At 41.3% G+C, this 15,012-nt stretch overlaps 1 protein-coding gene across 2 annotated transcripts in view; it reads left to right on the top strand.

Moving 5' to 3' along the window:
• Nalcn (sodium leak channel, non-selective) overlaps positions 1–15,012 on the top strand; it is a 288,482-nt gene that overhangs the window by 257,782 nt on the left and 15,688 nt on the right. For both annotated transcript variants that reach the window (XM_076872192.1, XM_076872191.1), the window contains 6 exons: positions 4,605–4,725; positions 4,811–4,909; positions 10,407–10,500; positions 11,007–11,113; positions 11,315–11,389; positions 12,096–12,215. In XM_076872192.1, the coding sequence (XP_076728307.1) occupies positions 4,605–4,725; positions 4,811–4,909; positions 10,407–10,500; positions 11,007–11,113; positions 11,315–11,389; positions 12,096–12,215 (616 nt within the window). The remainder of the gene's footprint in view (positions 1–4,604; positions 4,726–4,810; positions 4,910–10,406; positions 10,501–11,006; positions 11,114–11,314; positions 11,390–12,095; positions 12,216–15,012) is intronic.

Genomic DNA, 15,012 nt, shown 5'->3' with positions numbered 1-15,012 from the left:
AAAAAGAGATTCATTTTGGATGTGTGGGGCTTGAGCAGGAATAGAGAGGAATATAACCCACAGGGATCTCCTTATTCCAGTGTGTGCAGTCTAATTTGCATTAAAATAAAAAAAATAAAGCATAGAAAGCATATTTGGTGAGATAAAAGTTTGTCAGACCGTAAGTAACTTATGTATATCAGGACATAAAATGGGGATTCTTTTCCTTGCTGTTTTGGGATTTGGACTAAAACCTCCCAGCTGAGGCCAAACGGGGGATGAAGCATTCTTATGTTCTAAAGAGAGCGACTAGACCCATCCAGCAGAAAAGACCAAGACGTTTCTCACTCCATCACCCAGCATTAGTCTATGTGACAGAAAACTCTGCTTTCATGGAGGACATCATGGGAGTATATGAGGTCAAGGTAGAGCACTGTGGCGTTCCCACCCTTGACCCTGGGGAAAGGTCCAGGTGCTCCCGTCCCTGGCTGAGGGAGGTCCTGAGGAGGACATTCATACCAGAGCTTGGCCAGGCAGGGGGAGGTTCCGTGGGCGAGCTGCTCTTCACCTCCTGGCAGAGGAGGGTTATCTAGTCTTCCTGGAGGACCACATAGTGGTCGCCTAGGCCACTAGGTCTGAGCCACCTTGAAAGGAACCCTGCTGCAGAGGGCATCCCCATCCAAAGAGGCCTGTGTGCAAGAGCAGACCAGGACGCCTGGAGACCGGGCCCTCCCAGCAGGGAAGGTGCAACGGTTGCTCTTGTTATAAACTACTGTGCATTCATAGGAAACTGGAGTAGACCAACAGACCAGGCAACAGCTGCCATTGAAAGGGAGGTTCTTACAGTTCCAAGAGGAGGGAGCAGGCCACACCATGGGGGACCGGGGAGTGCCAGGGTTGGTCACAAGGCAGAAGGAGAACTACAGAAGGCCTGAACCAGGGTTTCATGGTGGGGAAGAGGGAGGCCAGGCAGGAGACTTGGACTGGCTAGCTTAAATCATTTCTGTAGGCTCCAAGACAGAGGGGCTGTCCCTAGCAGCTGGTCCTAGGGGGTTAGGGCAGAGCTCTAGAGGTGGAAGCTCAAGAAAGGAGGTGGTTGGGATGTGGTCTCCAGGTTGGTTACTTTGTATTTGAAAACTACACCAAAGGAGAAGGACTGCGATCCTTTAAGGTCATCTTAAAAAATGACTGGTCTTATGGCCGAAAGTGACCAAAAACTTTGGACCCTCCAAGATGTCAAGAGAGAAGCTGAAACGCACCACAAGGCAGTGTTCAGAGAAAAGCAAAACCTGCCCCAAGTTATACCCTGTGGCATTCAGTCTGTCCCATAAAACCAGTTACAAGTATCTGAAAAATCAAATTTAACCAAAATGCAATATTTTATGTAATTTATTATTAGTGGTTTCAAGTTCAATGACGTTTTAAAAGCATAAACAAATAGAGGCACTTCCCTCAAACATCATCACAATTGCTTTTGTCCATTTTTCTGATATATTATGATTTGGATTAGTTCTAATGAAATAAAAATCTTTGCCCTAAAAATATGTCAAGTGTAACCATGAACTTTTTTTCTTTTTAGATAATCCAATCTAGAGTTAGAAGCTAAAAAATATTTTTATAATCTTTATATTGGCTAAATTATGATTAAGAAAATGACATATCTGGGAATAGCCATAGAGGAATGCTTAGGTAATTATAATTAGGACATAAATATGCACAGTCTAATTCAGGAGATGGTCTGGTTTCTATATTTTCTCTTCAGATGAATAAGTTCATTTTCCTCTGAATCAGACTTGATGAGATAAAAATTGCCTCAGTAAGAAGGATTAAACACATCTTCTATTATAAATACTGTGTGTTTTATTTTAGGAAGAGGTCAGTATACAGGAAAATGGCCTGAATGAGAACAAAAACAACAAAGTGTTCAGTTCTGTGATAATGTACTTACGGAGTGCTAGAATCCACCAGGCTTTCCACTTGCCACGGATTCAGCTACGGATCAGTTACAGCTCTCACCCCTTACAAGCTTGAAATCTAGTGGAGAACAGAACTGTGTGCAGGGAGGGTTCTCAAGACTTGGGTTACTTAATTTCATGGAGTATCAGCCTCTGATACCTGCAGAAAGACAAAAAGTGCTGGGAATTGTACTCACGCGGGAGAAGCTCTTAACCCAGAGTATGAAGGACCAGGCAGAGAGGAGAAGTACTGGTAACTTTCTTTGTGGGCAGTATTGGAGGTTGAATCCAAGGCCTCCTACATGCTAGGCAAACTCGTTACCACTCGGCTATGCCCCCAGCCCGCATTGGCTAACTTTTAAAGGACAACAGTTGGAAATAGGCCGAGGAAAGAAAGACAACAAAGGGCAGGTGGGAAGGAAGGATGAGGCCAAGTTCAGGAGTTTCCAGTGGAAGAAGCTCTGCTGCCAAAGCTCAAGGCAAAAGGAGAGTTGGAGCATTCTTAAAAGCACAAAAAGTTTCTGATTTCTTTAGGAAAGATGGCTAGAAGGCAGGCGACACGGGATACCATTTTGGAAAGTGTTGTTCCCTGGGTTTCCGTATCCAGAGGCAGGGGCTGGATCGCCTTCCCCATGTGCCCCATCTTCTCCAGAGGAGGAGTGACTGGCTCCCTTTATTGTGGTTTAGGGGCCTTGGATCACTTTCCCCTGGGAAATCCAAAGATCGACCAGACTATGAGGTCAGAACCAATGTCTTAGTAGTTTTTTAATTGTATAGGCAAGATCATGATCTTTTTAAAAATAACAGAAAAGATGATATTTAAGCAGTCTTCCAATTCAAGGAAGGGAAACAGGGAAGATAACAATAAGGAATAGGGTTGGGATCTATTTAATCTCTCTAGGTATTGTAGGTGAGCGCACCTTTCCAATTTTGCTAGCTTAAACAAAGCACAAATAAACAGTCATATAATTAAAACTGAAGAAGTCTTGTTTTTTAAAATATGATAAATCCTTTCAATTATTTAAGCCTATAATACTACATTTTATTTTTCATGGTTTAGCCTTAAAGTGTATTTTCAACATATTCTAACTTCTAAAGTATATGGGACATGAAAGTGTTTAAGTTGCTGCAAATTTAGCTGAAAAAGCACTTTTTACATAAAGGAAATGGATGAGTAAGAAAGTTCAACATCAGATCTGAGAACTGGCTCACTTGGTTTTAAAAAGTCCTTATTCAAGCAAACTGCAGCATCTATAGAATCCTTACAACTGCTGTCTACTATAAAAGACCTGGAATTTAATTGAAACCCCACCACCACCCCAAGTAAGGTTGTTGGAAAAATTCTAAAGAATTTATTTGTACTTTCATGCAGAAGAAAATATAAATCAGAAGTCCAAAATGTAAATTTCTTAGAGAAGCTTTTGCACTATATAGAAAACATCTCTGTCAATCATCCTTAAACCCTAAAAGAGCAAGTCACTTTCATTTTATGCTTTCTTACTAGATATTCATCTATTCAGTATTCTAAAAAAAAAAAAAAAAAAAAACTTATAAAGGTAAATCTCATGACTGTTTCTATAATTTAAAAAACAAAGAATTGTCACAAAATCTGAGCCAGATTCTCCTCAGAGTATGCCTTTCATGAGGGTTCAATTCTGATAAATGAAAAAGTAGGGAAAGTAATTAAAATTATGATGTAGATAGCCTCCAGGAGACCTTCCCAACTCAGCAGTCCAGAGCCAATTTATCGTCAAATTCAGATTCAGCAAGGGTAGTGATAGTGCCTGGTTTTCAAGTGTGCAGTTGTTGAAACCTTTATTTAAAATATCCTCTAATAAGAAAGAAAAGGAAAAAATTAAAGTTCTTTTTCTGTTTATAACCACAACAAAAGTTAGCTAAACCCACAATAATGAAAGAAGATGCAATATAGTAAAAGGGATCACTTATTAATTGAGAAGGAAAAAAGTATGACTGTGTCAAAAAACAAGGAAGGAGATAGCCCATCCCCCAAACAAAATAAATAATAATGTGGCCCAAGTGTTTTGGGAATTAGGAATCCACTGCAGGTATAGAGCGCAAACTGTGAATTGGGCATCACGAGAAGGTCTACTGAGACTTCTCAGAGTTAATGAGAGGAAAAATCCAACCAGGAGGGAGTAACTTGACGCATACCTACAACCCTCAGCCTATGGAATCAGCAGCCCCTCAAAGCCTCAGTATGTTAAGGCACAAAGTGAAATTAAGTAACCAAATTCTGCTCTTCTTATGCTTTCTTTTAATAGAGACAATTGTAATTTATGCCTTTAGAATTTTCAATGATAAAACTCTCAAAATTCATATCCAGAGTCCGATGCCCCTTTGTGCAAATCTATAAAATCTCATTTTCAGCAAGTTCCTCCGTGTTGTCAGAACAGGCAGCAGGGTCTTCAGAACCTCGGGCTGGATCTAGAGCAGCTGTGTCCTTTGCTTGAAATTGAGGCCAGCTGATGAATCTAATAAGTTGTTAACACATAACAACACACAGGACAGCCAACGAATCTCAGGTACCCCAATCTTCCTCAAGGCTGAAGATACTCTATACCCAGGATTAGAAAGAGTTATAGGCATTTGCTGTAAAATGCCCCTTTCTCCTTGGAATTTTACAGAACTGTTCCTCTTTCTGAATTGCAGGGCAAATCCTCGGAACTTTAATTTCGACAATGTGGGGAATGCTATGCTGGCATTGTTTGAAGTTCTCTCCTTGAAAGGCTGGGTAGAAGTGAGGGACGTTATTATTCATCGCGTGGGGCCGGTGAGCAAGCACATCAAATCTTTTGAACATTTCCAGAGCGGCTTTGATTTGCTTTGATGAATAACCATATTTTTCATTTATGCAGATCCATGGAATCTATATTCATGTTTTTGTTTTCCTGGGTTGCATGATTGGACTGACACTTTTTGTTGGAGTAGTTATTGCTAATTTTAATGAAAACAAGGTAAGAATCTTTGGTTGACTACCACAGGCTTTATTCTTTACTTGCCCCCCACTTTGAACTATTTTTTTTCCCCCTCAAACAGCATGAAGTAGCATTAAACTGTAATGTGACTGGTGGAAATAATCTGTATAACTATTTTACAAAGTACCTCATCGCTGCGTTTCAGGCACATTATTTAGAAGTACAATTCTCTTGCTAAATTTACTCTCTTGGCAACAGTGTCATTAATTCCCCCACAACTGAGAAGCGCATCTCCTATTGTTTGGATTGAAAGAATGTACAGCAAGTTATTAAAATACAGTAACTGAAAGTGGGGAGCTGATTGCAGGTAATATCATTTCACAAAATGTAAACTGCAGTCTCCTTTGTCACTCAGTAGGCGGACTTGGAATTCTGATGGGCTAGGGAGGTGCCATACAAATTTTTAAATTCTACTTCAAAGAACAAAAAGAAGACTTTCTAATTTCATGTAAACTTTACATACTTCACAAACCCCAGGTAACGTGCTGAGTTCTCAACAGCTCTGATGATCAGTACAAGACTCACAAATGGGAAAACAGCAATGTACAATGTAGTTTCCTATCAATAAATGAGTTGGGAAGAACATTCCATTAGTGCTCGGAGGAGAAGTGCTTGTTCTTCTGAGCATGGCTGATGAGCTTTCCATTATGGAAAAACAATTTTTGGAATCACAATAATCAAAATACACTCATTGTTGAGCCCTTCATCTATACTGAGATTTCATATGTGCCACTGTCAGTTCTCACAACTCCCATGCATGGTAGAAGAAAAACCAATAACTTTGGGATTTATAGAGAGCAGAAAATTGGGACCAGAAGTCAGATTTTGTGCCCATTACTACAGAGTCTGTGATTCTTCAAAGGCAAAAGTGTAAAACCTGTCCCCCAAAGCTAGATTTGTCTGCACAGCTCCGTGCTGTTCGATGTCATCCATGGCTAGGACTGGTTCTCTCGCATTCACATTAGAGGTCTTTGGTTTGTGTAGCTGCACCTAGGACTCAATCATTCAGTGTCCCCAGGCTTAATACGCAGGGAACCGCTTACTCAGTCAATTGCTACCTTTGATGTGTGCTTAGTGAGTATGTCCCTTCATTCAGGCTTTCAAAGGGTGCCATTTGAAAATCCCTCCTTTGGGTCCCAATGTTATTTCACCTAAAGAAACATGGAATCATAAAGTTAGAAAGAACAGTAGTGATCAGGTCACCTGGCCCCTCTGTCTTACTTTCTAACATGTTGAGTTTCTCTAAGCCCTATGGTGCATTCATAGTTTGATACCAAGCATAAAGAAGAAGGAGGATCTCTTTCAGCCATGTGGTGGAGCAGACACTGGGAATTCCAGAATGTGAGCAGAAGTGAATCAGTCCATTAGCGAAGAGTGTAGGCACCAACAGCTCCGAACAACACATGAGCTCTGAGCAGGCTCCTGACTACGAGAGAATTGAATTCTGTGGCAGCTCACAATTCAGCAATGTAAATGGAACAACATAAGATATTCAGTAACGGAAAACACATGTATAATTAATATAAGTCTTGAACTTGAGAAACTGAGAAATGGCCACACAAGCAGAATTACCAGCAGGTCCACTTCCACTGCTGTTCTTTATGTTCTGTCTCTGGGGGAGTGGTACATCAGCCCAAAGAGGTGCTGAGGGAAAGAGGAATCTGAGAAGAAGCCATTTTACTGGACATTACAAACTTCGCTAGTAACCTTAATATAGAAACTTATAATTTATGTGAACCTTTCCTGCAAGATTTTTAGAAATTAGCACCTAAGTGCTTATAGAACAACATTTACTCATTTATTATTCATTCATCAGATTTATTTGTGCATGTACTGGGTGGTAGACAACACTGGTCCCTGAAGACCTAGCAAACTAAACTGAACTCTAAACACAGAAATTTCCACCTTCGGGAACACACATCTTAAAGCTCATACCAAAGGAATATAAATAGGCAGTATTTTTAGAGTTTGGAATTGTGTAAAAATAGAAAATGGTAGTGTCTTTACAATGCTCCACATGTATTCCAATAACATGCCTTTATTTCTGATTTCCTTACCATGAGACCATGCATTTAATACACTTTTATTGACAATAACAAACTTTCAGAGATTCTTATGTATTAATGGGCAGATGAGAATTCCCTGTTTATTATTCTTTTGGATGCCTTTGAAATTTCACTTTTCAAAAAATTAGTTGTTTTGATCAACAAAAGAATAATGAAATCTATGTTTGTCTAGAGAACAAGTATTTGTTTTCAATTAATGAGAAAAGTGGTTTAGCAATACCAATATCAGAAAAAAAAATCACTTAAAACAAATACCATGATTAGAAATAAGGGGGATAATTAATAATGGCAAAAAACTAATTATCAGAAAGATATAGAATTCTTGCATCTAAAAATATATAAAGCAAAAGCTAACCAAATTCAAAAGAAGCTACCAAATCCAAAAGCATAATAAAAGTTATTAACATAGTTCTCTAGGAAACTCATAAATCAGATAAATGAAAGGACATAAGATTTGACACAATTAAAAATATTTTACTTGATGAAAATAAAAAGAGCCTTGATCTCCCAAATTTGAGAATATACATTATTTTCAAATACAAAATGAAAACTTTAGATGTCCAGTTACCAATAATTACCAAAAAACATATAATGTATAGTATATGTTCTCTGTCACAGAAAAAATAGTTTAAAAAAAGAACCCTCATAATTTAGAACTACTAGGACATCATCCCAAATTATTTATGAGTTATAGAAGAAATCATAGTACAAAACCACAAAACATTTAGAGATAAATTACTTTAAATATCTAAAAACATTCAAGAGCTGGGAATGGTGGCATATACCTGTAATCCCAGCAGCTCAGGAGACTGAGACAGGAGGATCACAAGTTCAAAGCCAGCCTCAGTAACTTAGTGAGACCTTGAGAAACATAGTGAGACTCTGTCTCAAAATAATAAATAAAAAGGGTTGGGGATGTGGCTCAGTGGTTAAGTACCCCTGTGTTCAATCCCCAGCACCAAAAAAAAAAAAAAAAAACAAGGTGTAGATAAAACAGTAGAGAGAAATTTATCACTGTAAGTGTATAATTAGAGAAAAAGTCAAAGTTTAAATATTCATATGTCAAGTATCTAAATCAACAAATTATAGTAACTACAAGGTAAAACTGAAGAGTAAGAAAAACAAGGTCATCAAGATTTTGACAGAAATTAATGATATAGAAACTTCAATAGTTTCTATCAGGTTCAAGAATACAAAAGCTGGTTCTAGAAGAAAATTAAGTCCAAAAGCCTCCAGGAAGGTTGAGCAAGAACAAAAACATGGAGGAGGAAAGTAAGCAAACCACAGTAATGACAGCAACGGGGCGCTGGTGCAGTGACCCTGGGTCACATGTGTGCAGAATTGAAGCAGCGCCGCCCATCAGCCCAGAGGCGGGGGATCAGCGATACTATGCTGGGGGCTCCCACTGCTTCAGTGTAATAATCCATCTGAGCTCCCCACCCCATGGCACCCTCTAAAATAATTTCAGGTAAATTAAAGATCTGGATAAGAAAAGCAAACTTTGAGCCACTTTTAATCCATGTAAGCATTTATATTTGACCCCAGAGTAGTTGTGCTTTTTTAGACATCAGCCCTAAAGTAAGATATATAAAGAAAAAAAAATTGTAAGTTGGATTCCATTAAAACTACAAAAATCTAAATGAAAAAAGGCACTATGAGCAAAATAAAATGCAAACCGAGGAAACACTGTATTTACAACTCACATAACTGACAAAAAGATCCATAATATATAAAGAATATATTTGGATTATTTATGATCCATAACTATGTTAGTCAGCTTTTTGCTGCTGTGTCCAAAATACCTGGCAAGAACAACTTAGAGGGGGAATGTTTATGCTGGCTCATGGTTTCAGAGGCTTAGTCTCTGGTGTGCCGGCTCCATTGCCCTGGGCCTGAGAAATCATGGCGGAAGGGCTTGGTGGAGGAGTGCTGCTCCATTCATGCCAGCATGGAAACAAAAAATGAAGCAGAGAGGAAGGGGCAAAGGGACGATCAATCCTTCCAGGGCACAACTCCAACGACCAACCTTCTGCAGCCATGCCCCACCTGCCTAGAGTTACCACCCATTTAAACTAGGACGGACCCATTCCATTAGAGCTCTCGCCAATCATCTCACCTCGGAATATTCCTGCATTAACACAGGAGCTTTTGGGGACACCTCATATCCAAACTGTAACCATAATATATAGAGAATTTCTAGAAACATTCGGAGTAAGAAAATACAAACGTGAATAAGGAATATGAATGGCAATTCATATAGGAAGATGGAGGAATCACCACTTACATACATAAAAATGCTTCATCTTGTTAGTATTAAAATTGAATTAGGCATATTTCATAGCCATCAAAATGACCAAATCAAAATTTCTAATGTCAAGTATTGGCAAGAAAATAAGGAAAGGGAAACACATATATTGCTGATGGGAAAGTGTTTTGGTTATTTCTCTTTGAATAGCAACTTGACTATGTCTGATCAATGTGATAATGTTTAAATTCCCAGATACCAATGATTGTCTAGAGATTTACAGTGCAGACACTCACAGTGAGACAGTAGCTATGTGTTACCTATAGCATTGATTATAGTCCATAAACCTACAGTGAGTAACTTCTGATATATTTGTGTAGAGGACCGCTACCTGACCTGTTAAAATGAGCCAATTCGATCCAAGAATCCAGTTGTATGGAAAACATACAATAAATGAAGATAAAGACAAACTGCATAAATATGCATACATATTGATTTTAAAGTTTAAATGAATACATCATTCTGTCTCTATAAATACATAAAAGCCCCAAATTCTGAAAATTGTATGAAAACATGGACCCTGGAAGGACCGTCATTAGCTCTAGGAAGGAAGGGAAGATGGAAGTGAGGTTAGGTATTTTCCCCCCAGTTTCTGAAATCACACTTCTGCTTCCTGTGGAATGATACTGTTCATGTGTGTTTTATCGAATATTATATTACACAGAATATCTAAGTCCATTTAGTAAGTCTTCACAGCCCTGATTCCTTAAAGAAGCAAATTCTGTGGTTTCATCTCTTAAAAAAACACCTTAACTAGAAGCAGCAGCATTGGCAAACTGGAATTTTGCCCCTGTGAAAAGAAACTAACCCTTATTGGTTAGTGTGCCTTTTTCACAACGTAACCTTATAGGAGACCTTCATAAAATTTTCCCAGACCTGAGTATTAGCGTCAAATGGCGGAAGGCTGCTGGTTGTTCTCTGAAGGTCTCCTCCTGCCTTTGGGGCCTCCTCTCAAGACAGAGTGAGAATTCTGTCCGTGTTTCTTTAACCACCACAGAACTTGGAGAATATTTTTACTGTGAGCCGACACCGGCCCTGTTTGTAAAACCCCCCCATCTGCAACCTTTTTTCCCTCTTCCTTTTGCTGCTTTCTTTGTTTGTCAAGGGGACGGCTCTGCTGACCGTAGATCAGAGGAGATGGGAAGATCTTAAGAGCAGACTGAAGATCGCGCAGCCGCTTCATCTCCCACCCCGCCCGGGTATCAAAGATGCTCTGATTTTATTCATGTTGGGCCCTAGTGTTCATGACTCCCCAGGAGTCTCAGATTTAAATTAAAATAATAATTGTGAGGCCACTGGGAGGTTGTGCATAAGTTAATATAGAAACAGGCTCCAAACTACAGAGCTGTTCATAGGCTATTAAAATCAACCACCCAAACGCTGTGCTTCAGTGCTCTCAGAATAAGCCTTAATGAAAAAATGATTTTTTAAATAAAATATATTTGTGCTTACCTTTAAAAAATATGAGGGAAATGTATTAAACTGACAGAAATTGAATGATGTGCTTCTCCTTCCAATGCGGACGGCGTCATGCACTGTCATTTTAAATATGGAGAGCCAGGCATTCCTGCAAAGCACTTCACAATAGATTGAACTGGAGGAGGGGAACTTAATGGGCTTTAAGGTGAGCATTAAAGAAAACCAGAGCAAGAAAGTAAATGTAACCCCCGTCTGAAGTGCCCTTGCCTACACCTTTCTTTTCCAGATAATGATGGTTTTAGAGCTAAAATGTATGACATAACCCAGCACCCGTTTTTTAAGAGGACAATTGCATTACTTGTTCTGGCCCAGTCCGTGCTGCTGTCTGTCAAGGTACTTGGTTTCACCTTGAGACGGTGGGAGGGAATTCTATATTCACTGGTACATCCAGGAATGTCACAAGCTGCCACAGCCATTTGCCATCTCTGTCCTCTAGTAAAACATCAAGATTCATAGTCGTGTTAACATGGACCGCAGAGGGGGACTTGGTGTCCAGTAGATGTGGCAATGACCTGTGTGTTCTTCCTGTTGCAGTGGGACGTGGAGGATCCCGTGACTGTCCCTTTGGCAACAATGTCGGTTGTGTTCACCTTCATCTTTGTGCTAGAGGTAATCCTAAGGAGTCCGCCGGCTCTGGGGGGAACGGGGGAGTTGTGGGCAGTTTTAAAGTAAGTCAGTGTGCCCTTTTGATGGCGATGACTTTCGCCTCCATGTCTCATCGCCTTTGATGGCTCTGGAGGCAGCGAGGCTGGCGGCGGGGGAGCGTGCTTGTGGGGTACCTCCTCTTCTGGCTGTTCCGCTGAACTTGAACAAAGACTTCACTTAGGAATCCCAGTCTAACTACCGTTGCTTGTTGGGTCTGGATGTTTGTCTGTCCAGCTCTGTGAGCTCAACTATGTAGAGCTAACCATCCAAGCCACTGTAGTCCAAGGCTTCAAATTACAGTGTGGTGGCAAAGTGAACACTGGCTCAGCCAGGATTATTTTAACACACGGTCCATACAAGATCACTTTCCAACCCCATCCACGGTCTTTGAAAGACAGAAGCACCCTGTACTGGCTGGTGCTTCTGAAATATCTATGTTCTTTTACTTGAGAAAGAAGAATGTCCTGCTGTCAGAACAGTCGTCGAATGAGGAGAAAAGAGCATGGAGAATATAGATTTGTAACCTACTTAGCTTTGAAAATAAAAACGTATACATTAATAATTAACTGTTTATTACATCTTTAAAAAATAGAATGTGACTCAAGTTAAGAGATTTAAATATGGGCGGAACACTCATCCTGTACTTATTCTCCTCATTATTTTTCTCCAGGTTACAATGAAGATCATAGCCATGTCACCTGCAGGCTTCTGGCAGAGCAGGAGAAATCGATACGACCTCCTGGTGACGTCCCTCGGAGTGGTGTGGGTGGTGCTCCACTTCGCCCTCCTGGTAGGTACACACTTGGGCTTTGAGCTGGTGTCTCCAGCTCAGCTTGGGACAGAGCTGTTCCCAGTCTCTCTTCCCTCCATGCCGTCCACTCCCACGTGTTAGATTAACTACAATCCAACTTTGGTTGTGATCAACCCTCAGGCATGCTTGCACACACAAATACACATGAGCTTGTGTGCACATGCCCACGCTCTTCACATGGGCAGAACTTGGCCCTTCAAAGCCTGGAGTGTGCAAGCCAGAAAGAAAGACCTAAAGAGACTCTTCATTGAAAACTTCATTTTACCACAGGATCAAACCAAAGGGAGAGAGCAAAGGAAACTGAAAAAGAAATTAAGGCGCCTGTCCAAATTCACACAGCTGGTGGAAGAAGCCTCAGACTCTGTATTCTGAGCCTAAGTGTAGACTCCAACCCACTCCGTTACAAGCAATATTTTGCTATGTAATTCACAGGTACTTCCACGGCCGTAGTTCCTCCCAGAAACCTAGTTGACATTTCTCCAAAGCACCCCATTCTCCAGCTCTATGCCTAGGCCCTCACTATTTACCCAAAATGCTTTCATCTTTCATTTCAGTCTGAGTTTCAGCTCAAAATCTGCAGTCATGGGTATGCTTGGCCACGGTCTAGAGTGATCTTGTCCAGTAGGAATAAAACGTGGCCCTAGATGCCACTTGAATTTTTCTAGGAGAAACTGAAGAAGAATCAGATTTTGACTAGAGTTTAATATTTTCTAACTTACTCATATCCCATTTACAAAATATCATCATTTCAGCAGGTGAGCAACAGAGCAGAACTGATTAAATCAGTTATGTCCTTTTTCTTGGCATGAAGTCTTGACGGTGGATTGCACATTCACAGCACACCCTCATACGCACCCGCCACATTTCCCATGTGTAATAACCACGTGTGACTGGTTGTGCCCATATTAGGCAGAGTGGATTTATTAGCTCTACCACTTTCCTGGCTTCATCCAGTTACATGTCTTTGGTGATCCTCTGTTCCTGCTCTCAGCTGGAGGGAGAGAGGGATGTCACTTCACCATCCACTTATTCCATAGAGGTGTTATACAGATCACATGAAATCATGCAAGGAAGCTTTTTCAAACTGTAAGGACTGCACCAACCCAGAAGGTGTTACTATAAATACCTTTTTTCTTGTTGTTCTCCCTTGACCCCAGCTGAAAGTAATATTATCAGTCGTCTCATTCCCGCATCCCCTTTAACACTAGGGGCCTGTCAAGACAGACGGACAATACATAGAGCCCAGGTGCCCCTCAGGCAGGCTTGCCTTAGTATGACATCATGGTGCCTTTGGCAGCAGGGACTGCTTTCCCTCAGTCACCTGGATTCATTTTTTTCAAACAATGGAGTTTTGAGCACACAGATGTGTATGGCACTGTGGTAGGATTGAGCAGAATGTAATGAGCAAAACAATGTCAGTTGCTGCCCTTGTAAAGCTCATACCCTAGAAAGCTAGGTAGCCACCGCATGCTCAGTGAGAATCACAATGTGCCCCGGTGGGGTGGGGGGTCAGGGTGGGGGGCAGCCTGTGTTCCTGGGACAGCAGGAGTGGGAGGCAGCTTCATGGGAGAGGTCTGGAGCTCAGGGTGATGGGCGCCATCTGGAGGAGGGAGAACATTTTGGGCAGCCGGGCCTGTGATGAGGGTGCAGGAGCTGGAAGAAGGAAAGCTTGTGTGGGGGGAGGTTAGAAGGAGCAGGAGCGGCCTGGTAAGATTTGCATGGGCAGGAAGGAGTCAGTCTGCCCAGGACCTTGTGCTCCAGGTGAGAAAGCACCAGATGGCATCCTGGAAGCTGTTAGTGGTCATTGATTTTGGAACAAGAGGAAGACAGTAGACCCTGAGCTAGCATGGAAGGAAGAGGCAGCAAAGCCCATGGTTTTGCCTCTCTAGTCAGATTTGTAACTAAAAGCTTGACAGTCCCAGAAGAATGGAGTAGGTTCCCTAATCCCAGATGTCTGCAGAGAGGAAAATCTGAGCCACAAAGACCAACCTGCCTGTTCTGCTTGACTGCTTTTGTTCTTGTCCAGGAACCTCTGGCCCTGGGAGGTGCCCTTTCCCTGCCATAGCTTGTAGGGGACTTCTGGGAAGGAAGGTGCAGTCCTTGTCCACAGTCCAAAAATGCTGTGTGCACATTCCTTGGCATGCACCTCCCCAGGACTCTCACTGGACCCCCTTCCCGAGGACCCATCTGTGACTGTTGTCACTTGGCTGGGCAGCCTCCTGGAGAACAGTCATGCTTTGGCACCAGCTGAATGTCAAGGTTGTTATCACAGTGGCAGCCAGCGGGATCTTAGCTCTTCAGATGCAGCCTTCTTAGTCATAAGGCAGAGTCATCTCCTGCTCTCATCATACCCTTGGAGGAAGAGCAGGGTGTGTTTCTGAGCCAGGGACTTCTCTAAGTCAACTTGGACTGGTGAATGTGTGGCTGGTCTTCAGAGAGGACTGTGCCTGCGGTCACCTTTCCAACATCAGTGTTCTCTCTTTGCTGGGACCCTTTTATGTCATGTCCCACTTGACTATCTCGTGTTGCATGGTTACCCTCTGTTTCTTACACCCTGTCCTCAAAAGAGCCAGTCACTGTTTTATGTACAATAAATTTTGAAATACGGAAATTAGCTGAGCGAAACAGACCCCCAAGTTTTATTTGAGATTTGATTTCACATCTAATATTTATTCATGAGTTGTGGGTGGCGACCTTTTCTGCACCTTTTTTAGATAAATTTCTTAGGAGAAATTTCACCTTCTATTAAACTAATTATTCAGTAGGCTTCACAGAA

This window comes from Callospermophilus lateralis, chromosome 12, assembly GCF_048772815.1.
Source record: "Callospermophilus lateralis isolate mCalLat2 chromosome 12, mCalLat2.hap1, whole genome shotgun sequence".
NCBI classification, from domain to species: domain Eukaryota; kingdom Metazoa; phylum Chordata; class Mammalia; order Rodentia; family Sciuridae; genus Callospermophilus; species Callospermophilus lateralis.
Note: the sequence above shows the minus strand (reverse complement) of the source record. Positions and strands in the feature narration are given on the sequence as shown.